At 38.1% G+C, this 25,959-nt stretch overlaps 1 protein-coding gene across 1 annotated transcript in view; it reads right to left on the bottom strand.

Moving 5' to 3' along the window:
• Positions 1–18,106, bottom strand: part of PRIMA1 (proline rich membrane anchor 1) — a 64,692-nt gene extending 46,586 nt beyond the window's left edge. Inside the window, exons 1-2 of the mRNA XM_034418385.3 lie at positions 17,313–18,106; positions 16,636–16,771 (exon numbers count right to left, since the gene is read on the bottom strand). Coding sequence (XP_034274276.1) covers positions 16,636–16,728 — 93 coding nt within the window. The 5' untranslated portion in view covers positions 16,729–16,771; positions 17,313–18,106. The remainder of the gene's footprint in view (positions 1–16,635; positions 16,772–17,312) is intronic.
• Between the last annotated feature and the right edge of the window lie 7,853 nt (positions 18,107–25,959).

Here is a 25,959-nt window from a genome sequence, read left to right as displayed (position 1 = left end):
GAATATTCTACTGGGGAAAAGCAGAGGGCTAGTACTAGTAGAGCCAGAAAGAGTGAAGCGACTGGGTTAAAGCTGAAAGGACACTCAGCTGTGGATGTATCTGTGATGAAAGGAAAGTCCGATGCTGTAAAGACCTATACTCCATAGGAACCTGGAATGTAGGATCCATGAATTAAGGCAAGCTGGACGTGGTCAAACAAGAGATGACAAGATTGAACATCGACATCTTAGGAATCAGCGAACTAAAATGGACAGGAATGGGTGAATTTAATTCAGATGAACATCAGGTATACTACTGCAGGCAAGAATCCCTCAGAAGAAATGGAGTAGCCTTCATAATCAATAAAAGAGTAGGAAAAGCAGTACTGGAATACAATCCCCAAAATGACAGAATGATCTCAGTTCGAATCCAAGGCAAACCATTCAATATCACAGTAATCAAGTCTATGCCCAACCACTGGTGCTAAAGAGGCTGACGTTGACCGATTCTATGAAGACCTACAACACCTTTTGGAATTAACACCAAAAAATAATGTCCTTATCATCATGGGGGATTGGAATGCTAAAGTAGGAAGTCAAACGATAACCGGAATAACAGCAAAGTTTGGTCTTGGAATCCAAAATGAAGCAGGCACAGGCTGGTAGAATTTTGTCAAGAGAATACAATGGTCATAACAAACACTCTTTTCCAACAACCCAAGAGACGTCTCTACACATGGACATCACCAGATGGTCAAAATAGAAATCAGATTGACTATGTGCTCTGCAGCCAAAGTTGAAGAAGCTCTATACAGTCAGTAAAAACAAGACCAGGAGCTGACTGTGGCTGAGATCATGAGCTTCTCGTGGCAAAATTTAGGCTTAAATTGAAGAAAGTAGGGAAAAGCACTAGGCCACTGATGAATATACAGTAGAGATGACAAATAGATTTAAGAAATTAGATCTGATAGACAGAGTGCTTGACGAACTATGGACAGAGGTTCGCAACATTGTACAAGAGGTAGCAACTAAAACCATCCCAAAGAAAAACAAATGCAAGAAAGCAAAATGGCTGTCAGAGGAAACTTTGCAAATAGCTGAGGAAAGAAGGGAAGCAAAAGGCAAGGGAGAAAGAGAAAGGTACACCCAATTGAATGCAGAATTCCAGAGAATAGCTACAGTAGAAGAGATAAGAATGCCTTCTTAAATGAACAGTGCAAAGAAATAGAAGAAAACAATAGAATAGGGAGGACCAGAGATCTCTTCAAGAAAAGTGAAGATATGAAGGGAATGTTTCATGCAAAGATGGGCATGATAAAGGACCAAAATGGCAGGGACCTAACAGAGGCAGAAGAGATTAAGAAAAGGTGGCAAAATTACACAAGAACGAGCTTAACGTCCCTGATAACCAAGATGGGGTGGCCACTGACTTCGAACCAGACATCCCCGAATGTGAAGTCAAATCTCACCAAGGCTCAAGGTTGACTCAGCCTTCCATCCTTTCTAAGGTAGGTAAATTGAGGACCCAGTTGTGGAGGCAAGATGACTTTGTATAAATATACAAAAGAATGAAGGCTATTGCTTAGCGCATTGTAAGCCGCCCTGAGTCTCCGGAGAAGAATGGCATATAAATCATTTTAAAAAAAAAAAAATGAGCCTTAGGAAGTCTGAGCAACAACAAAGCTAGTGGAGGTGACAGTATTCCAGCTGAGCTATTCAAAATCTTAAAAGTCGATGCAGTTAAATTGCTATACTCAATATGCCAGCAAATTTGGAAAACTCAACAGTGGCCACAGCATTGGAAAAGGTCAGTTTACATTCCAATTCCAAAGAAGGGCAATGCCAAAGAATGCTCAAACTATAGCACCATTGCACTCATTTCACATGCTAACAAAGTTATGCTCAAAATCCTACATGCTAGGCTCAGCAATATGTGGACCGAGAATTACCAGAAGTACAGGCAGGATTTCGAAGAGGCTAGAGATCAAATTGCCAACATACGCTGGATCATGGAGAAAGCTAGGAAGTTCCAGAAAAACATCTACTTCTGCTTCATTGACTATGCTAAAGCCTTTGATTGTATAGATCACAACAAATAGTGGCAAGTTCTTAAAAAGATTGGAGTACCAGACCATCTTATTTGTCTCTTGAGAAGCCTATATGCGGGTCAAGAAGCAACAGTGAGAACTGGACACAGAACCACTGATTGGTTCAAAATTGAGAAAAGAGTTTGGCTAGGCTATATACTGTCGTCCTACCTATTTAACTTATATGCAGAGCACATCATGAGAAAGATGGGACTAGATGAATCACAAGTTGGAATTAAGATTACCGGGAGAAATATCAACAACCTCAGATATGCAGATAATACCATTCTAATGGAAGAAAGTGAAGAGGAATTAAAAAGCCTTCTGATGCGGGTGAAGGAGAAGAGTGCAAAAATTGGCTTGAAACTCAACATTAAGAAAACTATGATCATGGCTCCCGGCCCTCTCAATTCCTGGCAAATAGATGGAGAAGAAATGGAGGTAGTGACAGATTTTATTTTCCTGGGCTCCAAGATCACCGCAGATGGGGACTACAGCCAAGAAATTAAAAAACGCTTGCTCCTGGGGAGGAAAGCTATGGCAAAGCTAGACAGCATACTAAAAAACAGACACATCACCCTGCCAACAAAAGTGCATATAGTCAAGGCTATGGTTTTCCCAGTTGCAATGTATGGCTGTGAAAGTTGGATCATAAGAAAGGCTGAGTCCAAAGAATTGAGGCCTTTGAACTATGGTGCTGGAGAAGACTCCTGTGAGTCCCTTGGACTGCAAGGCGATCAAACCGGTCAGTCCTAGAGGAGATCAACCCTGACTGCTCTTTAGAAGGCCAAATCCTGAAGATGAAACTCACATACTTTGGCCAACTAATGAGAAGGAAGGACTCACTGGAGAAGAGCCTAATGCTGGGAATGATTGAGGGCAAAAGAAGAAGGGACAGCAGAGAATGAGGTGGCTGGACAGAGTCACTGAAGCAGTCAGTGTGAGCTTAAAGGGACTCTGGGCGATGGTAGAGGACAGGAAGGCCTGGAGGAACGTGGTCCATGGGGTCACAATGGGTCAGATACGACTTCGCAACTAACAACAAAAAATTATTACTATATAATATTAATCTGTTGAAAAGGAATCATTATGATTTCTTTGATTTCACTCTAACAGCAACAAAATTATACATAAAGCTGTACATTCCTCTATTCAAGGAGGAAAAAAAGAAAAAAACCACCTAAGAAATCTACCAGTACACTGGCACAATGCAAATCATCACATGGCCAGATGAAGGAATTTAAAGTATTTTTCCTTTGATCCCTTGGAGGTAGCATTTTATATCTTAAGTACCTGAGGGAAAGTAGGCAATTTTTTTAATGGCAGGCTTAGCTGAACTACAAAAAAAACTTGAAACTCTACATGTAAGAAATCTTCAGTGCTTTAAAACTGCATGTTGAAACCTATTACTAAACTTCGAGAAACCAGATTTATTCATAAAGAGTGTGCCAGCCCTTCTCTTAAGGTAAATTAAAAAAGCCATTTCATTAGGGAGCCCTCAAGAACTCTGAAGGATTGTTTGAATACTGCCAATGCTACTCATCTGTTAAGCAGAATTCAAAAAAACAGGAACAAGCCACATAACCCATCTCAGGTGTTTCATGGCTAATTTTAACCATACCTCAGTATTATAACTAAACAATGATCATTTACAGCAAAGAACCCCATCATACTACACATAAAATTGAAGGTGTAATAGAGACCATTGTAGACAGAAAGATGATAAGCTAAATAGCATAATCCAAAAGCAAATAGTAACTAACTCTTCAATGGTGTGTAGACCAGTGTTTCTCAACCTCAGCAACTTTAACATGCATGAACTTGTAGATGTGGCTGAGGAATTCTAGGAGTTGTTCCACACATCTTGAAGCTGCTGAGGTTGAGAAACACAGATGTAGAGAACCTGGTGACAGCTGTTAAAAACAACAGTCTCTTTGGTTTAAGGAAAGACTAAATCATGTTGGAAGCAGCAGCTTGAGTCTTTTACTGCTGCTGTCTCATCAACTGTTTCAAAAGGACCTCCAGTTTCAGCTCTGGTTATGGAGGCCACATCTTACTTGTATAGATTCTGGCTCTTTTCTCCCTATTGACATTACAGCTTGAGGAGCCACCTCTATTCGCTGACTGGATAATCGGCTGATTCAAAGCCAAGTAACAGAAGGCTAGGGAAGTTTCTTAGTATAAGCCTGATAAAGATAGCCCAGCATCACATTTCTTGTCTTTCTCTTTTTACTCCAACATCTACAGTCTCCTTCATCTTTTCCAACTCCAACACTTTCTTCTTCACCTCAACTCAGCAAACACTGGGTCTGCAGCCATACATTCCCTGTTGACATAGCTAATTCACAATAATTTCTCCATCTCTACAATAGGCTTATTTTACAATGGATGATCCTACCTTCTCTCTAAAAAAGTGTGAAAGAATAGATATCCTGCATAAATATTTTTTTTAGCTTCTGCTTGAAACTTGCAATGAAAACAATGCACACCCATCTTTGGGAGTAACTTGTTCCATTGCTAAGTGGCAATTCAATTGCAAACTGCTTTCTGAAATTTAAACCTATTATTCTCTGTTCTGCATTCTGAAACAAAAGAGAAAACAATGTATCTGTTCTATACAAAATATTACTGACATACTTTCAGATACTTGACAGTACTCTTACATTATTTTACATCTTCTGTACAATTTTGCAAGGCCAAATATTTAACTGGGCTTACTGTGAAGCTCCAAATCCTACTCCCCCCACCCTCTAACTGGGCTGTTAAGATTAGTATTTATCAGTAGGAAAGTTTGGTGGGGGGGAATGTTTGATTTTTTTTTTTAGGTTGAAATAGGTGTAAATTTTGACTAGACTCTTTTTGCCCTATTCCTTATCCAAACTCCTATAAATAAAAAAAAAATAATGAATTAAAAATCTTTACATCTTTAGTGATGCCATCACTTCAGTATTATGTCCCCTACAAATAATGCAGACTGAAAAAAGTACAACATATACAAAAAGTTTCTTCACTCTTAATGCAGGAAGCTGGGAGGACAAATCCAAGGCCTGATTTTCCTCCCTAAAAGCAGGCTTCTCTTCTAACCTTGGTGGGGGAGATCCATATGATCCTACACCTACGCTGCACGAACTATAAAATGTAGCCCCAGTGATAGAATACGTTAAAAAATAACTGTTTTAAATATTTTTAGTGAAGCAGATGATAAATATTTTAAAGTAAATGAGGCATTCCTAATCCGCATACTTATTGTCATATAATTCGGAAAAATGAAGAAAACAGAACCACATATTATCTTTTTATAAATAAAAACAAATTTTAAAGGTCAGAGCACTACAGTCCATTATAATCTTCTATGACAAGCAGAGATTTGGACAATGACTGGGTTTTCTGAGGTTTTTAGATTAAAATTGCAAAGGAATAAACATTCTAGAGTCAGCTTGCTTAATAAAGGCAAATATAAGCAAGCAGGTTATAGAGGCAGTAAGAAGGATTAAATAGCCTTGAAGAAAGCTCCTGAGGTAAACTTCTGTAATGTTACAGACAAGCACAGCTAATTTAGTCTAAGGTGATCAGAACTTGTCCTTATCTATAGACAATGAAAGAATATAAAGCATGAGCAGAGAGTTGGACTAGAAGACCTCCAAGCCAGAGGTAGGTTTCAGCAGGTTCTGACCAGTTCTGGAGAACCGTTAGTGGAAATTTTGAATAGTTCAGAGAACTGGTAGTAAAAATTCTGACTGGCCCCGCCCCCATCTATTCTCTGCCTCCCAAGTCCCAGCTGATTGGGAGGAAATGGGGATTTTGCAGTATCCTTCCCCTGGATTGGGGAGGGAATGGAGATTTTACAGTATCCTTCCCCTGCCACACCCACCAAGCCACGCCCACAGAACCGGTAGTAAAAGGCTCCAAGGTCCCTTCCAACTCTGTTATTCTGTTAAATCTTCCAGAAGAGCAATATACACATGATATAATATAACCTTGCCTGGTTATTCATAATTAATTATATGAATATTAAATGAATATGTATACAGCATTGGAAGCATATACTCTGCTTTGGTTTCTAACCAAGGGCCTTTTCTCTTTTTGGAGAAATGCCTGATGGTGATGATCATCTCCCACTCCCCATTGTGCTAGATGGCAGGACCAGTGGAGTACTAGGCAGCAATGGGGCAAAAAGGGCAGAGATGTGGGGAGAGGTTAGAGTTGAAATACCCCTGCGATTGTAAATGCAAGCAAGCTGCCAAGCATCTGAATTTTGATCATGTGACTGTGGGGGCACTAAAATGTCCATAACTTCAGGGACCAGGTGTAACTACCACTTGTTCAGTGCTGTTGTGATTTTGAACAATCACTGAACCAATGGCTGTTAACCAAGGATTACTTGTAGATAAGAATACTAATAAGATTTCAAAATAAAAAAAAGATAGTTAGTAGCAGACCAGGTTATTACATATAACCTCAGTACATATCACCTCACACAAAATGTCAAGGTTTGTTCTTTCTTGTTACAGACTGCAATAGAAAGTGAGTAATCATATTAGATTTTTAAAAGGCAGATTCTGACCTGATGTCAGAAGAAACCATTGAGAAGAATTTAATAATGAAGCCAGTTACTCCAAAAGTAGTGAAGTAACTTCAACTGTGTTTAAGAAGAGACTAAACAGCCATCTGTCTGGGAAGCTTTAATATGGATTTCTGCACTGAGAGGGTGATTGGATTTGATGGCCTAAGTGACTGTTTCCAACTCCACAATCTTATATAGATATTTAGCTTCTGCTAATTTTTAAACAGTGGAAAAAAACTCTATGCCGGCTTCTTTATTTAAAACTGAATATGTTTAGTTACTGATTAGAATCTGCTCCCTAGATGTTTTGGTGACATTTCTTATCAGAGGAAATAATACTGAACTTGTTCCACTGCAACTTATCCTGACTGAACTCCTTTATTCTGATTCACATAGTCTTGCTTAACATATTGTTATCAACTGATGACAATATAATTTGATTATCTGTAAACACTGAATTACAATATTTTAAATAAATGTGCTTTGTGAAGTGACCAGGAACCACCTAATAGCAATCAAGGCCAATACCACACTCTTTCAAAAATTCTGCTTAAATGAAGTTGAAATGAAAGTGAAAACTAATTACTCACATTCTGACTTTTAAAGGGATTTAATTGTCTACAATATGGTAAATTAGCAGATGTATTTAGAAAAAGAAACCTAATAAATTTTCCCCTTTTCTTTTTCTTCAATAATTTTTGGTATTTAATCTTCAATAAATTTATTTTGTTTACCTTATTTTTTCTTCACTTTCTCTCTCTCTGTATAGACTCTAATATGCATTAAACAGTCAACACTGAAATCTTTATTATACAACAATTATTTAGCTATACAGTAATATGTAGTAATGTTTTTCTTAATACTATGTTTTCTCATATAAAAAGTCTAATAGTTTTATGGTTGTTTTAGCAATATCCTAAACTAATTAACACTGACAGAATATTTCCTGTTGGGTTTATATTTAATATTCTAAATCAATGTTTCTTAAACTTTTTCTCTCAGGACCTTCTCACTTTTAAATATTCTGGAGGATCCCTAAGAAGCTTTTGTTTATCTGGGTTATATTTGTATTTTCATATTAAAAATTAAAATTAACAGTTTTGTTGCCACTATCACTTCTCATGATTATTTGTTGGGATTTTAATGTTGTATTATTTTTCAACTTAGCAAATAATTTTGATTTTGCAGATCACTGAGAGGGTCTTGTTGGATTCCCAGGGGATCCAGGACTATGCTTTAAAAACACTGCTCTAAATTATTCAACTAACAAAATCTTAACTTTATTTTTTTTAAAAATTACATTTATGTGTCCACCCATTACATCACAGGGCAGCTCTTTAATATTGTAAAAATATCATTGTATAGAAACAATATAATGTATTAAGAGATATAAAATGCAATAAAGAAGGAAAAATAAAAAATAAACAACTTATATTACTTTCTGTCATATGTAACTATGAGAATATTAGTGCATAGTCTTATTCTATCAATTTACCTAACTCCTTTTAAAACTAGTAGCCATGTGGTGCTGGCAAAATCTACTGTTTAATTACCGCTAAGTTTTATGTGAAGAACCTGTCTTTCACTTTGCTGAATGAACTCAGCCATTTTGAATGTTTACCCACAACTGTCTTCCCCTCCATATTGTGCATGACCTTCATCCTTCAAATTTGGTCTCCCTATCCTTTCCCCCCCTAAACTAAATGACACACGTATGGAGCTTTCCTGCATGTTTAATCATGTCCTTTGGTGCTAACAGCCAAGTGGGCACCTCTTTCAAAATTATTGCATCTTCTTGACAGATTTAGGGGACTATCCTGAGGCAGATGTCTGCATTACCCACCAATTACCATTTTGTCCTAGCATCTTTGGCATTGACTAATTAACTCTTTCACTTGCAATGTTGAGGAAACATTGTTGGACAAGAGAAGAGGTCAATAGTCTATCAGGCCAAAAACCAGGAGAAGCCTGGTAGCCTGTTCACACATTTTATTAGAAGGCATAAGCACCTGTCACATCTGTTGACATGAACTGCAGTACAGAGTGCTTATGCCTTTTAATAAATTATGGGGGTCCAAAAGGGGTTACCACGATTTTTCTAATGTTCAAGAGGATTCTGTTACACTAGAACAGCTATGACAATGGCCAGGGCTTTGGGACATTTTTTTCTTTAAAGTGAACCCTTGGCAGATATTCTGTAATCTACAATTTCATCATATATTAGAATAACTCAGCCAGCATCTGAGGCTGCACACCCAATGGGTCTACAGTTCTCTCAACTTGTTCACAAAACCCCTGCACTCTGCAATTCTCTTTTAGATTAAATTCTATAACAGATCATTATTAACAGGGTTAATTATATTAGTTTATTGTACAACTGTACAAACCAATTGAAGGAATGACAAAGAAAATCAAGTGGCAATTCCTACCTGAATTAAACTCTAAAATAAAGTAGTGTTTTGAACCATGTAAAAAAAAAATATCCTAGACTTCAGTGGCACAAATTTAATACCCTGTTTCCCCCAAAATAAGACATCCCCTGATAATAAGCCCAAGCGGGCTTTTGAGTGCATGGCAATAAGGCCAAGCATTTATTTCAGGGTTCAAAAAAATATAAGACAGGGTCTTATTTTCAGGAAAACATGGTACTAGAAAGAACAAATATTTTAAGATGTTTTAAAAAGAAGCCACTATTTTTTTAACTGATGAGTGAGTGCAAGTGGTAAGAAACAATGCAGAGTGGGGTCATAAAAGTCAATATGGTATCTATGACTGAGCCATTGCAGCAACCTTTTTGACTTTTCTCATTCCCCCAATACTTCTTCCACAAAATTTAGACTCTTTTGCCTTAGGATTACCTTGTGCCATGAAACTAATTTGAATTTAAGGGAAAGAGAATAGCAGTATTCAATCACGTACCTCCAAAACACTTTCCTTCACTCCTAGCTCACTGTTTTCTGCTTGTGTACACAGTCTGAACTAGTTGTGAACATATTTTATATGTACTTTTTATAAGACACAAATATCAGCTGCTACAGTCCTGAGGAAAAGGACTTGCTTTAGTTGCTAAAGTAAAAAAGCTCTTTCATATCAACAAAGGATTTTCTTTCAGTGCAGTAGCAGGTCCCAGGAGCCATTTTTGTGAGGGGAGGAAGGGTTAAGCTCATTCATTGTTACTCTTTCTCTCTGTCTGCTACAATCCTAATAATTATCTCAGTCTGCAGCTACAATTTGCATTTAAAATGCAAAGACACATTTAAAGCCATGTTCAATATAGCCTTGAAAGCAGAATAAAGAGTTATAAGAACAGTAAAGATTACTTCGACTTGCATATCATATCATGTTTGAATCTGTCATAAATAGTCAGCAGGAACTGAGCCCAACTTACAGGTTACTGGCCTTTTCCTTACTACTGATTTATAATATCGTATAGCATCATACAGCCACCACTTCACTATTATAATTATGAGACCAGCTTCTGTATTTTTTCAGTATTTGCTTGGTGGCAGTAGAAGATGCTATAAATTATTAGCAAGGAAATGACCTTTACTTTTAATGCTATACTACCCGCTACACACACACATTTCCTCAATGGTAAATATCCTCTATGCTTTGGGTGTCAAATCCCAAGCAATGACTTAACAGATTAATAACATGCTTTCATTTATAATGGGTAATTGACAACATGTGGTTGTGTACAGTTGATTTCAGTAACTATCAAAAATGGTGTAGTAGTAAAAAGGCATTGTAAATAGAGATTATTATTACACTTGGGTATTGCCTAAATGGGGTTTTAAGGTTAGAATGGTTTGGAGAGGGAAAGTGTTTCTATTTCCATTTTAACTTCCCTCCCAACTAGCATAGTTTTTTTCCAGAAAGAATTCAGACTATTTTCAGTCTTAAGCCTGGAAATTTTCCGCCAGATTTCCATTTTGTTGAGCCAAAATATCCCAACTAAAGAAGCAACAAGCTGAAGAGAATTAACATGATGATGATAAAAAGATAATATCCAGAAAGGAAAACGGCCCTTGGATAGAAACATTCATTTAACTAATATTCATATAATTAAATATGAAAGCAAGGTTACATTATCTTGCATATTGGTTTTTTTGAAGATTTATAACATCTGAATTCTTTATAGAGACATTCTCTCATTATCTGTAGATAAGGACCAGTTCTGATCAGATTAGACCAGGGGTGTCAAACTCATGTCATCACGTGACGTATCTGAACTTTTTTCCCCTTCGCTAAACTGTGCGTGGGCGTGGCCAGCACATGATGCATCCAGCCCATGGGCCAGGAGTTTGATAGCCCTGGCTTAGACTAAAATGGCCAACTTATAACTTACAAGTGCCAACTTATAACTATTGCAGTTTCCTTCAGAACTTTCTTCAAGTCTATCTAATTCTTCCTACTATTTGCAGAATCTGCTTGTTTCATATATTTCCCCTTATTTACAAAGCTCCCCACCCCCCTAATTCTTATTGTAAAATCAAAAAGCCTTTCAAGAATGTTAAAAACCACCATGAAAACAGCTATTAGAGCTCTTTCAGAATGGAGATGGGAGCAGTGTTGTATCACATATATACAGAGATATGTGATACAACACTGCTCCCATCTCCATTCTGAAAGAGCTCTAATAGCTGTTTTCATGGTGGTTTTTAACATTCTTGAAAGGCTTTTTGATTTTACAATAAGAATGTTGTTGTATATCTGTGTATATGTGTTGTATCACATATATACAGAGAGGGAGAGAGGGGGAGAAACAGACTGACAGAAAGGGATTGAAATCTGTCCTTTTGGAAATCAAACTTGAGCAGCATAATTTTTGAATGTTGGGGAATGCATTTAGTCCTCTCTTGTTCTAAATCATAAACAATTTTTAGTCATTTGTACACCAGTTTATATGTTATCCCATTCTACAGAATATTGATTGTTCTCACTAGAACCAACAAATAAAAATTTACACATTAACTCCAGAGTTTATAAAGAAATATTAGTTTTAAAAACTCTTATCAAAATAGCCAAGACAGTTCAGATCAAGATAGCCTTTGGAGCTTTACAGCACATCAACAAGGAGATAGGTATTTCTCAGGAGAAGGGTGTTCCAAAACACAGGGTTTGCCACCAAAAAGCACATCCCGGTCTTGGGCACCATCTCTTTGAATCATAAAAGGTAGGGACTCTTGCAGCCCTTCTTGACCGGCCAAATATGTGACACGAGAGATACATTTGGCCAGAAGAGACAGTCTGGAGTCAATTGATATATTATGGTTATTATAAATAAAAAGGAACGTTTCTTCCATACTTCTTGTGACTACAAGGGAAATTTGAGAAGCTCAATGGATTTCAAAGTAACAAGGAAGTGTGTTTTTTTAATGGAAGTGGATGCTTTCGGCCTCTCTGCAATAGCATAGGCCCAGTACATGATCCAAATTCATCTGTGTAAATTTATGATATAGTTTAATGGTGGGTAGGGAAGATGAACTCCTGCTTTTGTATCTTTTGAATCATTGCTCCCAGTCTCCATAATTGATGTCTATTGTAGCCCATTTTTGTAGGAATGTACCAGCACTGAAAAGTATTGAATTGCCTACTCCAATTCAGTCATCTATAAGACTGAAATGGTAACAGCACCACAGAATTTAGGCAAATCTGAATTACGGAATACCATCATCCATCTTCACCATCACCCATTACATGACTACTTATCACTACTGATTTCTATCTGTTAGGTTTTGCTATGTAGCATTGGAAGAGTCTACCAATGCATCTTGTCCAAGACCTCATCAAACTTAGCGCTGATTCAAATTCTCTGTTATGCCTTCTTACAAATCCAAGGCAATGGAGCTACATTTTACCTAAAAATGAAGCATGAAACTCATTCTCTGCCCCCTGTTGTTCTTTTCATATTATTGTATCTATAACAGAAATTATATACTGCAGGTTTTCCCTGCTGATAGTCTTAAATGAATTTTCAACTGATATGAACGAACAGGAAATACCGTATTTATTTGTCACTAACTGTGAGGATATCATATTTTAAAATGTTTAATATTTCTAATGTTTTTAATTTGCCGAATAACAAATATGTTCTTGATTATGAAGTTTGCATCAAAAGAGCAGCAGTATAGAGCAGCAAACAAGGGAAGGAGAAGCAACACATGCTCAGTTAAAATTTAAAATATATAGATATTTTCAATTTTATAAAGCATGGTGGCTCCTAGCATTCAGCAAAAGGGAACAGGAATCTTTTGGAGATTCACCATAGAAAGGGTAGAGCCAGCATTCAGTCCTTGACTCTCTTTTTAATCAAAGTATATCTTATTCAAGTGGAACATCAAGAATATCGCACAATTCTATATAGCGCTGATCTGAAAGATAGTACTATAGCATTTTTTTTTAACCTCTGGTGGGATAATCCGTCATTTAGATTCTACAGGAATCTAGTTCACAAACTCATGTTGTATGGTGGTTAATTTTATTTTGATAATCTAATATGAATAAAAAAATTGCTTATGCTGATAAAATCACAACATTTCACAAATCTAATGCAAACACTTGTCTTCCAGGCATAATATAAAGGCAAGCCCATGTATATATTCCCATTAAAGTTATTCCATTAATATTTTTGCATAACACTAAAGGGTCCTGTGAGCCGAGTTTGACTCCTGTTGATACAGACATTTCACCAGTTTTCTTGATAACAAGAAAAATATACATCTCCATGTGTACTTTGAGAAGCACAAAAGCAAATAAAAATAGATACTGTCCCGTATTTTGTACTTCAAAATGCTTTGCTTTTACTACCTAATTCAATATATTATTATTTTGTATAATGTGTATTACCTACAAAGCTTATATAACAGTTGCTTATGTAAGTTTTAATGATTGATTGAAGGGTAGTTGGTTTAAAAAAGCAGTTATTTTCTTATAATTATATTTGCTTTGTAAACATGCCCAGTTTTCAATTATGTAAGATAATTTAGCTACCCAGATTCTAAAGCATCACAGGCAACAAAGTGAGAATCTTATTTAGCAGTTGGACAACTGATAGATCTAAAGACCAACAGAGAGAAAGTTAAACCAAATAATTTAAATATTAACACGTACAGTCTGCCACATTTATAAGAGCAAAACTTAGTTTTCTATGTCCTCTAAGTACTCAAGTTATCAAGTGACCCCATCAAGACCAAACCAGATTATAAGCAAAGAATCAACTCTAATTAATTGGGCTATACTGCTGCTGCCTGAAATAGATTATTAGTATCTACTTACTAACAGATTCATTTCTGAACAGCTAGCTACTTTAATATTGCTGGTGTTATTAAGAATTAAACACTGTCAGCATAACAGCAGCCTTTGCTGTTATCCTATATGTATTTATAATGATCACTAGTCATCACCACATATAAATGTCAAGGCCAAACTGCATGGCAAATTGAAACCAGACAAAGCTGACAAAGCTGACTCAGTCTGCGTTCAATTCATAGTTGCATCAGATCTTGTGCCAAAATGCTAATAAAACTAGGCTATTTGGAAAACCTTGTTTTGTACCCACTGTCACTACTGTCATAAGTCTTAGAAAGTCCTCTTCCTGTCTACACAATCAAGGATGAAGTCCTTCTCCAAATGAACAAACTGCATTTTATAGGTACTAAGCTCAAGAGCATTGAGCATTTAAATATGCTAGAAAAGACTTGGATCCCTTGCATATTGTAACTTGCATCCTTTTCAGTGAGGCAACCAATGCTATAGTTTTTGAGGTTTGGATTTTGTTTAGAAAATTTGGGATAATGTAATAAAAATAGTACTATGGAGGATTAACAATGAATATTTATCATAAAATGTAAAGGACATCCAGGAATACAATTTAAAACAAATGTACAAGCACTGTCCATAAATAAAGACAATATAATACTATCTATGTATGGATCCATGCAACATATATTAGAATTATATATCCAAAGCCTAAAATCAATGGGAGAATGTCAGAAGTGGCTTTATAGATACATATTTATTTGAAAACAGCATCATTGGACTGTAAAAGATGTGTGATACAGTTAGTTAAATTTTTCTTGTTATGGAAGCTTCCCTAAGTAACACTACCCACATATAGCATCTAATTTATCTTAGTTCAATTATTAAGTATTTTGCTATTAAATATACAGATTAGTTAAGACCAAATACCAAAATGATTAGATAGGAGATTCATATAATTTATCAGAAGTTAAGCTTCTAACCATATTCTCTTTTTGAACATTGCAAACTTTAAAATATTTAGAACTTTCTAGGTCAAATAAAATATAACCTGAATCAACACAGAAATTTTCCAGACTTAAAACTCTGTTCAGAAACACTTCCCTAACACGAAAAGCAACTCCACCACTTCACTCAAAACTTCAATTGAAATATTAGAAAATCTCTTCTGATGGCAGTTCTAGGTCTGATTATCATTTCCATTCTTCCTGAGCCCTCTTCCCTTCTCTTTATATCTTTATACGATCCTTTGCAAATAAAACTAATCCAATTCATCTTATTTTTAGACAAGTGTGCCTAGAATCGCAATTGGTACTTTAACTCCACATAGGCAGCAAGCCTAATCATATTTAGTTGAAAGTGTCACTGGGCTCAATGACAATTACATCTGAATAAATCTAATTAGGATTCATATTACTAATTACTTTTCCTTTAAATTAAGACGAATTCCCCTTAGCCTAAAAGAGTGTTTAGATTAGGAGCAGGAAGACCCAGGCGGCAACCAACTTCAGCCACAGAAATTCACTAGGCATCTTTGGGTTAGGTGCCCTCTCTCAACTCAATCTATCTATGGGCTGCTGTGTGGGGATAAATAGGAGGAGGGATCACTGCACATGCTCTCTTGAACTGCTGTGCAAAAATGGGATGTACATATGCATTCCTCATTGCTCTTTATATGAAAACAAATTGGATTATAATCAACAAAACCAAATTACATATGACTGTGGCAAACCTGAAACTTTAACATTGATCTTTCCCATTCAAATGCAAAGCAGCAAATAGAAGGGCAATTTAAGACACCAAGGAACAAGTTAGCAAAGAGAAAGTACAGCTATCTTCACTGCCAAGGACACATACTAGACTGATTTCCAGTGCTTCCACTACCAACACCACAGTCCAAACAACAGTGTTACTGGAAGGAGAGGGGTGCAAATTCCAGAATAGAAATATGTGAAAGTAGCTACAGGATACTCTCATCTGTGCTCAGTCACATTATCCAAGCTTGCTGCAATAGTTGCAAATCTGCTCCTCAAAGGAGCAGATCCTTCTCTGAAAGTACAAGACTGAGAATCTTATCTTAGGTTTAGACACTTGTTTGTAGCATCAAAACTAGTATTCAAAATCCTACTTTCTCTGACATATTAAGTCACAAAGTCTTAAGTGCAGTGATGGAAGATATGTGGAACAAATCACTTGAGAACTAACAATCAAACTAATAAAAACACCAAGCATTTCAACATCAAATATTCTGAACCCAATCAACGATGATTTTGAGAAAGTGTTTCTCCTTTTATAGTTATCTCCAAACCCTACGGCTTTCAAAGTAATAGCCACATTCAGTTGTACTGACAAACATGAAACTTGTGACACCTCTAAAATTAACAGCCTGATGCCAATGGTGCAATTTAAAAAGAGTTGAAAGCAAGGGATCTGTGGACGAAACTACAATAACACAACATTGCTAAAATCATGTAACAGCTGTCCTGGGGTTCTTTCTACCCTTATTAGTCCTACCTGCAGAATGGAAATAACTGAATTTACTGACTATCAACAGACACTTTTGCACCTTCCTTCCGAAACAATTCAGATATTTTGCTGCCAAAGTAATTTCATTAGCAGTTTGCGAAGTACTTTTCTGCAGAAGTTGAGGCTGCATTGGGAACTCAGTCAATGACTAAGCCTGAGAAATGCACCCTGGCAAGGGAAAGAGGGTGGGGGGGGGGGAGAAACCAATTCTTCCGTTACCTGAATGAAGCCCCACATAGGATGGAGCATCCAGTGAAGCAGCAAAGAAGGCCAGCAGCACTGAAGGAAGAGCAAGACTTTTCGGATTAGCATCACGACTGGAGGAAATGGGAGCGCCTTCTCACAATCTGGGTATCTGGAGAAAGAAATCAGACAGCAACAGTGCTTTAGTGACCCCCATTCCCACGGTCCCTCTGCCCGTTTCCTCCCCTCCCCTCCCCCCCAATAGCAAGTTCAAATTGATGAGGTCAATGGAAGAGGGCGTAAGTAGCCTGTTTTTCCATATAAAGTATTGGTCAAAGCAGTCCTCTAACTTCATAGGTTTGGGGAGGATAAAATATAAAAAGAAGCAGGATAAACACATATTGGCTTTAGAGATACACTTGATGGGAAAGCCTTCGTTCGAAATGAAACTTCCCATTAGGCAGGCACATTTCATCTCTCAGAAGCGGTGCATTATTATAATAAATAAAAGCATGTCTAGATAGAGCTAACAGGAGCTTCCTTCCACCCCGCCCCGGTTTAGAAATCCTCAAGGAATCAGGAGGAGAGTTGGTGGTGCAGAGGGAGGAACGTCAGCTATTCAACCAAGACGGACCCCCAGTTTTCTGTTTCTCCTGCGGCGGCGGTTTAAACGTTCTTAAATTAATAAAGGATATTTTAGAAAATCCCCTTACCCTGGAGGGCGGAATGGGCCGCGTCTCGAGAGGAGGATGCCGTAGCTGCGCTTCCTTTTACACAGTGGAGCAGAAACTGCGATCGGCGGAAGGCGAGGGAGAGGCAGCTCTTAAAACAAAGTTTTGCAAGGAAAGCCGATCTTTTCCACACGGCAGATCCGCCCGAAGTTCTCCTTTTGCTGCTCCACCACCACCTAGCGCCGACCACAGTCCGCTCACAGAGGGGGGAGGGGGGGAAACTCTTTTTTTTTTTTTCCCCTTCTCGGAAGAGAGGAGGATCCCCCCCCCTCACTTCCACGAAGCGCGTGGCTGTGATATTGATGGAAAGCCAGCCTTCTCGTACGTGTGCGACGACGAGGGGGGCAGAAAAGCTGGAGGAATCCGAAGGCTCAACCGAACGAGCCCCTAACCACCCCCACCCCCACCCCCACCCCCGGTTCCTGGAGGCAGGGCCACGCGCGAGATCCCACTCCCGACGCCTCTAGATTCGCTGTTTTTGTTTGGGTTTTTTTTTTTTTCCTTTCTCTTTGCAACGACTACAGAGAAATGGGGGAGGGGAGGGGAAAATCAACTCCTCTCCAACCGCGGAAAGAAAGAAGGAAAGGAAAAGAGTGAAGAAGCGCTCCGGATCGCTTTCCCCGCGTAAGTAAGTAGTAGGAAGTAGCAGAGCTCCCGCCGCCTCGGATCCTCAGCTGTCCGTCATCCGGCAACGCCTGGAAGCAGCGGCCGGAGAGAAGGAGCTGAAGAGGAGAGGAGGACCCCCCTCGTCTTGGAGAGGAGCAGAGGCCCTTGCCACATGCGGGAGGGCGGAGGAAGAGTGGGAAGAGCCTGCGAGCGAAGTCGGAGGTTTCCCGTCTCTCCTGCCTGCCCAATGCAATCGCGGCCGTTTCTGCAGTGATTTTTCATAGCTCTCGAGCAAGTCCGGTTTTGGATCTGGCCCTTGGCTCGGCCGAGCGGGTTGCTTTGGACTTTGTGCGCGTATTTTGCTAACCCCGGAGCTCAAAACGAAAACACCTTCGGGCTGCTTCTTAAGAGAGTTCGTTCTCCAGGCACACGACCTACACACCCCTTTCCTTGCGTGCTGCTGGGGGCAAACCATAGCTACTAGAGCCGGAGGCTAGGTGGCGCTCTCGAAGGAAAAGCTGCGCTCAGTACTGAGGGATGTTTAATTCTCAGGATCTGGGATATGGTCTTGTGCTTCAACAGCTCTCTTATCCTAAACCAGGGGTCAGCAACCCGCGGCTCTGGAGCCGCATGTGGCTCTTTCATCCCTCTGCTGCTGCTCCCTGTTGCTGATTGATAGGGCTTTTGGTTAGGACAGGTAGAGGAAAAAGGATGCCACACTAGGAGGAGACTATAGTGGGGGAACGACTTCCAGTCGGTAGAGGAAAAAGGACTCCGTGCTAGGAGGAGACTATGATGGGGGAGCCGGACTTCCAGTCAGCTCCAGGATTAAACATAGGCTTCTGGTTAGGACCTTTGTGACTCTTTGAGTGTTTAAGGTTGCTGACCCTGTCCTAAACCAATCAACCAAGCCAACTGTGGTCAAAACTACTTGTTATGGCTCTTCCAAAGTTGAAATAGGTGCTCTTCCCCATCCCCCTAGCAATGAGCTTCTAAAAGTGGATAAACAACAACCGAATGCTAGCCTATCCCTAAATTTACTTAATGACCATCTTCCTGTGATGGTATACTGCACTTGTTCCTGGAGGTTTTGTTTAATTGTTGGGGTAGTGTGATATTACTGCAGTGGTCGGTTTTGATAGGGAGAGAGAGGATGCATTTGGGACAGTGAGACCAAAGAAAACTCAGCAGTGATGTTATAGAGGAGGAGCAACAAAAAAGATGGCATAGGCAGTCTTTGAAATGCAATTTCTCTAAACTGTATTTATCATCCAACTATCATTTTCCCTTTCTGGAAAGAAGGCTTTCTTTTAAGCCAAGATTTTTGAGAAAATATTCCAGTAATAATTTCTATTATCTCATTTTGAATACCTGCATTTTATTTGACTGTTGCTACTTTAAATGGCCTAGAATACAAATTAGATATAATAGTAATATATAATCTGTACACATAAAGGAAGACTGCTTCAACAGATGGAGCACCTGTCTGGGCTGGGGAGCTAATCTGGGTAGCAGTCTAACAGGAGACTGGGCCTATAGGCTATAGGCTAGCCAGGAAGTTTAAAAAATCAGGGAGAAGCTTATATGGCAAACCACATCAATCCTCTTATCAAACTAACAGCAGGGCCATAAAGTCACTAGAAGTCGGGCTCATCTCGTGTTGCCATAAATGAAGGATCTCTGAGCAACGTGCAGTCAAATGGCTAAAATGTCTGGTTCCCAGCTGCAGATAACCCAAGACATTTTTACTGCCAGAAGCAAAACAAAACATAACACTCTTACCTTTCATGCAAAGAACCTGACATTGGCAGGTCTCTTGACTTCCAGCACTGGCAACACAATGCCATAATATCTTCCAAGACATGTGGGGGCAGCAGGCTCTCATAGACAGCTCTATCTTCCTTCATTTCCCCAATATTCTTTGCCTTTCAACATCAGTCCCGCTCTATTCAATGGCTGAGCTTTTCCTAACCATTTAATTAATAAATGTAACATTACTATGACTGGTGTCCTCAATTATGCTAAATAAATGCTCCATCTCCTTACTTAAATTAAGGAGGATGCTTCTGAGTGCCCCAATTTTTTCCACCACTCCCCACCATCTTTTGCAGCTGTCTTCATTTCTATTAAATGCTTACTTTAGAGGGAGATTGCTTAGATTGTGAAGTAGCTGCTTGCCTGAGAATTATAGAAACACAGTGGATGAGGATTGGTAGATTTAAACCAGAGGCTGTCATTAGACAGTCTTCAACCCACTTATACTACTGGTTGACAATGGAGGCAAACAAATCACGAGGAGATAGGAGCAGTGGTATTTCCGACTCAACTTGTACCAGCATGTGAAAGCCACTTGTTAAATTTTTGGGAATTTTGTGTGACTGAAAGTGGAGCTAACCTACCATACCTGGTACACCAATCAATTCTGTGGCAAGTGTGTCAACGGCCATGCCAATTGAACCAAGTGTTAAATATTTACCAGCATACTACTGGATTGGAAGGTTGTGAGTAAGGAGGATTACAGCTTGACCATCCTTGAATTCTAAATACAGGGGCAGTATACAGCAGATTCCCACACACTTTTAGGTGAGAGATTGAGCCCAAACTGGCTGAAGCAGAAATATTTTTTTCCTCTGGAGCACAAAGCAAGTTACATAAAGGTTGCAAATCTTTTAATTTTGTCACACATGCCTCTACTGGAAAATATTTCATTTTTGATGCAAACATAGTAAAATGAAGTCATTGCAGACCCCACATTAATCACAAATCAACCCCAAAGCTTACTGTTCATTATCTCATTACAACATCTAAAAAGATCAAACATCTCAGAACTTTATCTTGAGGAAATGAATTAGCACTTCATGGAAATAATTTCAAAAGCACAATGACTTTTAATGACAAACTGATTTTCCCATAATATAATTTAGTTTTCCCCACCAGTTCCTTCCACAAGCTTTGGACCATAGGTTCCATCTTCTCTCCAGCCAACATGCAAGTTTCATACTACAGGCCAGAAACTAATCACAGGCAGAACTCTGGGACATCCAAGGATAAGATGATCTGTTGTGTGTAAGTGTAAACTATATGCCCACCATTACCTCCCTTCTAGAGTGGATAAAATGTAGTAAATCCTGGCTCAGCTATCTAAAGAACAACCCACTCACTATACAACATATCCTCTTTTCCTTCTTCCTAAGGATAGCCAAAGTGGGGACTGGGGATAATGATTCCTTGGCAGGGGTGGGTTCTACTTACCTTTACTACCGGTATGCAACAGGACCACACACACGCTTCTGCACATGCGCAGATCATCCATGATGATATGGCGGGTGGGCGGAGCCTCCTGCCGGTTTTACTACTAGTTCTATAGAACCGGACCGAAACGGGAGCAATCCACCACTGTTCCTTGGGTAGAAAAAGAAGGCTTTCTTTGACATCTGAATAAAGGAGTAGCTTTAGACAGATAATTGTGGGAAGCATATTTTTTGTTGCCGAATTTATTGTCATTTGACTGCTTGGGATGGGACAAATTGCTCATCGGACCAGGTGAATTTGAGGAGAAGGTACCTTGGAGCAGTGAACTCTTTGCTACTTTACTTTGGCAGCAGATTAGCCTGGATTTGCTCTCAGCTGGCTCAGCCAGAAAATAGTTCACTCAGCTGCCAAGTCCTAAAGAGTGAGGTCCTAATAAGAATTACACGTTTCAGATGGCAGAAGGAGGAGCTTTCTGGATCAAAAGAAGTAAAAACCCATGTAAAGTTACTGGGCACAACAAAACAAGAACAGCTGTATATAGATACTGGGCACACCCTAGATTGGCAGTTTCTGAAACTTTGGATATGATCTGTGGGGTACTTGCCAAAGTTTTTTTTTCTTGTTCTCTTTTTTTAGTATTCTGAAAAGATACTTTGTGATCTTCATCTCTGTTGCATTTCTGTAATAATGAAAACACTGGGAGCCTTTAACAGAGCTTCCAAGAAAGCAAATAGAAATCTTCTGTTCTTCAAGTATTACCACAGTCATACTCATTAGGAACATAGAAGCAAAGAAGTTGGAGAAAATGAAAACAAACTGAATTTTTAGCCAGCAGAGTAATGAGCAAAGACAATTGCCTTGTGAGAATGGGAACTAAGATTATGTAAATCACATTTATTTCATAGTATATATACTAACAAATAATGACTCACAGTTTTATGTTATTTGTTCTGCATATATTAAGCATACGGACTCGAAAATAAATCCCAATATATTAATGGGATTTGATCTTTACAATCTGTGTAAGAATGCAGCATCAGTCAAATAATCTCAAATTTAAAACTGATATCAGATTGCTTTGGCTTCCCAGAACTATCTGGCAGGCTAAATCCAGAAGGAATTTATAAGGTTGATAATTTAAATCAGCTTTCTTTAACATGGCGCCTTCTATCTGAATTGAAATTACATTACAATCCCAGTAGATCTGGATTGCAGTAAATTATGAAATATAAGGTGTTTGCAAATTCTATTAGATTTTGTTAGGGCCTATTTTGGGAAAATAGAATATATGATTATGGAATTTATTCCATCAGATACTTATTTCACTAATTTAACAAAAATTGGATTCCTCAATATTCTGGTCAAAGAATTAGAATAATTGTTTATTTCTTCTTTGTTCCAGGGCCACAATAGATAATACATAGAAAAATGCTCTCCAGATCAGATCCATAGTACCTGATGTTTACACTGACTTTTAGGTTTTCCACTCCAACTATAGTGCAATCTGTACTGGTGTAAATTCATTTACTAGTATCAGGTTTGATTTTGGCATGTGGGTGGTGGTGATGAAATTATGTATTATATTATGAATGAATGTGATAATGAGAAAAGAGTGTCTCTGATAGGCGTTAATGAATGGATGGTGGGAATAAGATGAGAGGGTAAAGAAAAAGTGATATTTGAAGCAAGAATGAATGAGCATTCAAATTCTTTGGGGATCATCTGCTTTTTAAAAAATCTATTTTGAATCCATGGGTTAAGCATACATCTATATATTTGATTTATTTGATTATGTGTAATGAAAGCTTGAGAGATGTAGTGAACGATACAAGGTTGATGAGAGGTGTACAGCTTTTAGTAGTGTAAAAGTGGATTTTGGAAAAAGACATGGAAGAAAAATAGTGAAATAAATGAAAATAAAAGAATAACTGCAAGGAGGGAAATATGAGTTCTATATGAAACAATATTAAACATAATTTCAAATAAAATGAATTGAAAATTAATATATGGAACGATGATATAAAAGATGTTTGTTATAATTAAAAGAACATTACAAAATGCCACAGAAGTTATGGATTTATATTCATGGGAAGTATGAAGGATCCTTGATGTAATGGGATTGATTGTGGATGAGAAAAGATACATGAAGGAATATGATTGGTGCAAAAGTATGAAAGGCTATTGTGTAATGTGTATATAGAGAAGAAGAATATAGTCAAAAAGAGCAAAGACTTGTAAAATTAAAAGTAGAAGAGAAAATCAGTATGACTCTTGATAGGAATAAAATAAGTGTTTTCAAAGTGTTTTCTAAACAAGGAACACCCTATCGAGTAAATTCATTACCATAAAGATAATGAAATAAAATTGGGATGAAACTGAAGTGTGAGAATGCTGGATTAACCTAGTGTCATAGGGGTGTGTGTTTGTGTGTGCATGTGTGTATGTGTGCTTGTGTGCGTATTTCAAAACAGGCAAGATAGCAGTCACAATATCATTAACCCTTTTGTACATACTGTTTGTATTGTTCTACACATGAGCAAAGGGACGAGGCTTTGATCACGATGCTGTGACCACCATCTCACCTGTTTTACTCTCTTATGAATTCCCCTGGCTACCATAAATTAGATAATATGCTGACTTCAGAAGAAGTCATTGCCGGCATGGAAATAGTTAATTAATTGCTGAATGCACTGTAAGCCGCCCTGAGTCTCCGGAGAAGGGCGGCATATAAATCAAATTAAAAAAAAAAAAAAAAAAAAATTGAAATTAATATGGAGCTCAAATCAATTTCATTGTATACATGATGTACAATGACAATAAAGGCTATACTAATTTCTAAATAGAGTAAAAGCAATGTATGATGAAAGTAAAGCATGTTTGATAGTAAAAGGAACATTTAATAAGCAGTTCAGCTCTAAAGATACAATGTGATATCCCCTTGATTAACTAATTTATGGATAAATGAATATGAAATTCAAATATGTTTGTGAAATAAGACAAAATAGGCATAGTAGTGACAAACACAATACTACTGAAATAATATCTCTCCTCACTCTATCTCTCCCTCAAATTTATTCTTTAATGCAGAATAGATAATATCTGACTTAGTTATACTTTTTCTGATCCAGAGACAGAAACTGCAAGTTTTCTGGTGATTTTCTAAAGGTATTTCTGTATTTGATCAAGGCATATAATACATTGTATTATCTATGTGCAATATTCTTGGCAGTATAAGAAACACAGCTTTACATAGCACACATCAAAAATTACAGCATTGGTTTTTCTCATTTTTCTCCCATCATTTATAGGACTTTAGAGCACAAATCTCTGAATTCTTCAGAGATGCAAGGTTCATTGAACTGCTAAGTAAGTGGAGGTAAAATAGAAACCTCTGTGTCAAAGAGCTATGAGTCATCCTGCCTGTAGCAGTTATCTAGATCATGTTAGATTTTATTATTAAGCATTTGAGAACAACATCAAGGAACTAAAGAGATAGCACCTATATTCAGAAAATCAGCCAGCACAACTATATTAGAAGGATGAAACTTGAAAAATGGGATCTGCTTTATACTTGTCAAGACTATTAACTATAATTCCTCTACACTTAAAAACGGGGGGAGGGGGGGATATAATCTATATGGTAGGAATCAAATGGCTTAACCCCACCCCCCACCTCCCCATGTTATAACAATTTTGAAAATATCTAAGATGTTGCTGGGGAAAAGTGATTTCCTTCCCATTCAACCATCTCACGGAAAATTGACTTTTACCATTTGAATGTGGTAGCTTTATGACAGAAATTTCTTTTAGCTATGAGCTCAGATCCCAACAAATTTCATGTCAATACATTTTGTGCCTTGAACACAGAGGTACTGGAACTTAAATTTGATTTAATATTGATTTATTTAACAAATTTATATGGTCGCCCAACTCACACATAGGTGACTCTAGGCAGCTTGCATTAAAAATAACAATATAAATATAAACACCCCCACCCATCCCCATGGCAACAGCCAATCAAATTTACCACTTGATCGACTCCATTTTCATTTCTCTAGGCCTGCTGACAAAGCCATGTTTTAGGGCTTTTGGAAAAGCAACAGGGTAGGAGCCAATCACACCTCAGTGGGGAATGATGTTTCATCGACAAGGGGCCACCATCAAGAAGGCCCTTTTTATGGTCCTACCAGATGTACATTCCTAATTGATGGGACCTTTAGTATAGTCAAGATAGCCATCTTTTGTCACGCTTGTTTCAATATACAGCAAGTCATAACCTCTAACCCTAACACATTAATTCAGCAACTGTTTGAAATTATGATAGCCCTGAAAGAAGAGACTTGATAAATACTGAGGTGGGTAGGCATAAACGAGGCCAATTCAATTAACCATAACCATTCCTTTAATTAGAACAAGTTAACAGCAACGGCTGGATCTCTACAACAACAACTAACTGAGGAACTAAGCGATTCTGTCAGGCTTTGACAGCTCTTAAAATACCCAAGCTGTCAGCGTCTTATCCAATGAGCGCTCTGCTCATTCCCGCCAGAAGAGCGCCCTCGCCTGGCGGTGGCTGACATGCATGCTCCAATCTGTCAGTACATAACAAGACTTATCTCTTGTACCTGAATTTAACATCTGTTGCAGAGCCTCCGCAGTCATGTGAACCAATTCAGCCACTTGACAATTCACCTGCCCTTATGAATGACCTAGGGATGCTACAGAAGCCCCCCCCCCCAAACTTATCTTTTCCACCATCCTGTCCTGCTGA

Source organism: Pantherophis guttatus, chromosome 1 (assembly GCF_059756535.1).
Source record: "Pantherophis guttatus breed Tessera chromosome 1, ASM5975653v1, whole genome shotgun sequence".
NCBI classification, from domain to species: Eukaryota; Metazoa; Chordata; class Lepidosauria; order Squamata; family Colubridae; genus Pantherophis; species Pantherophis guttatus.
The sequence above is the reverse complement of the archived record's forward strand: the minus strand, read 5'-3'. Positions and strand labels throughout refer to the sequence as shown.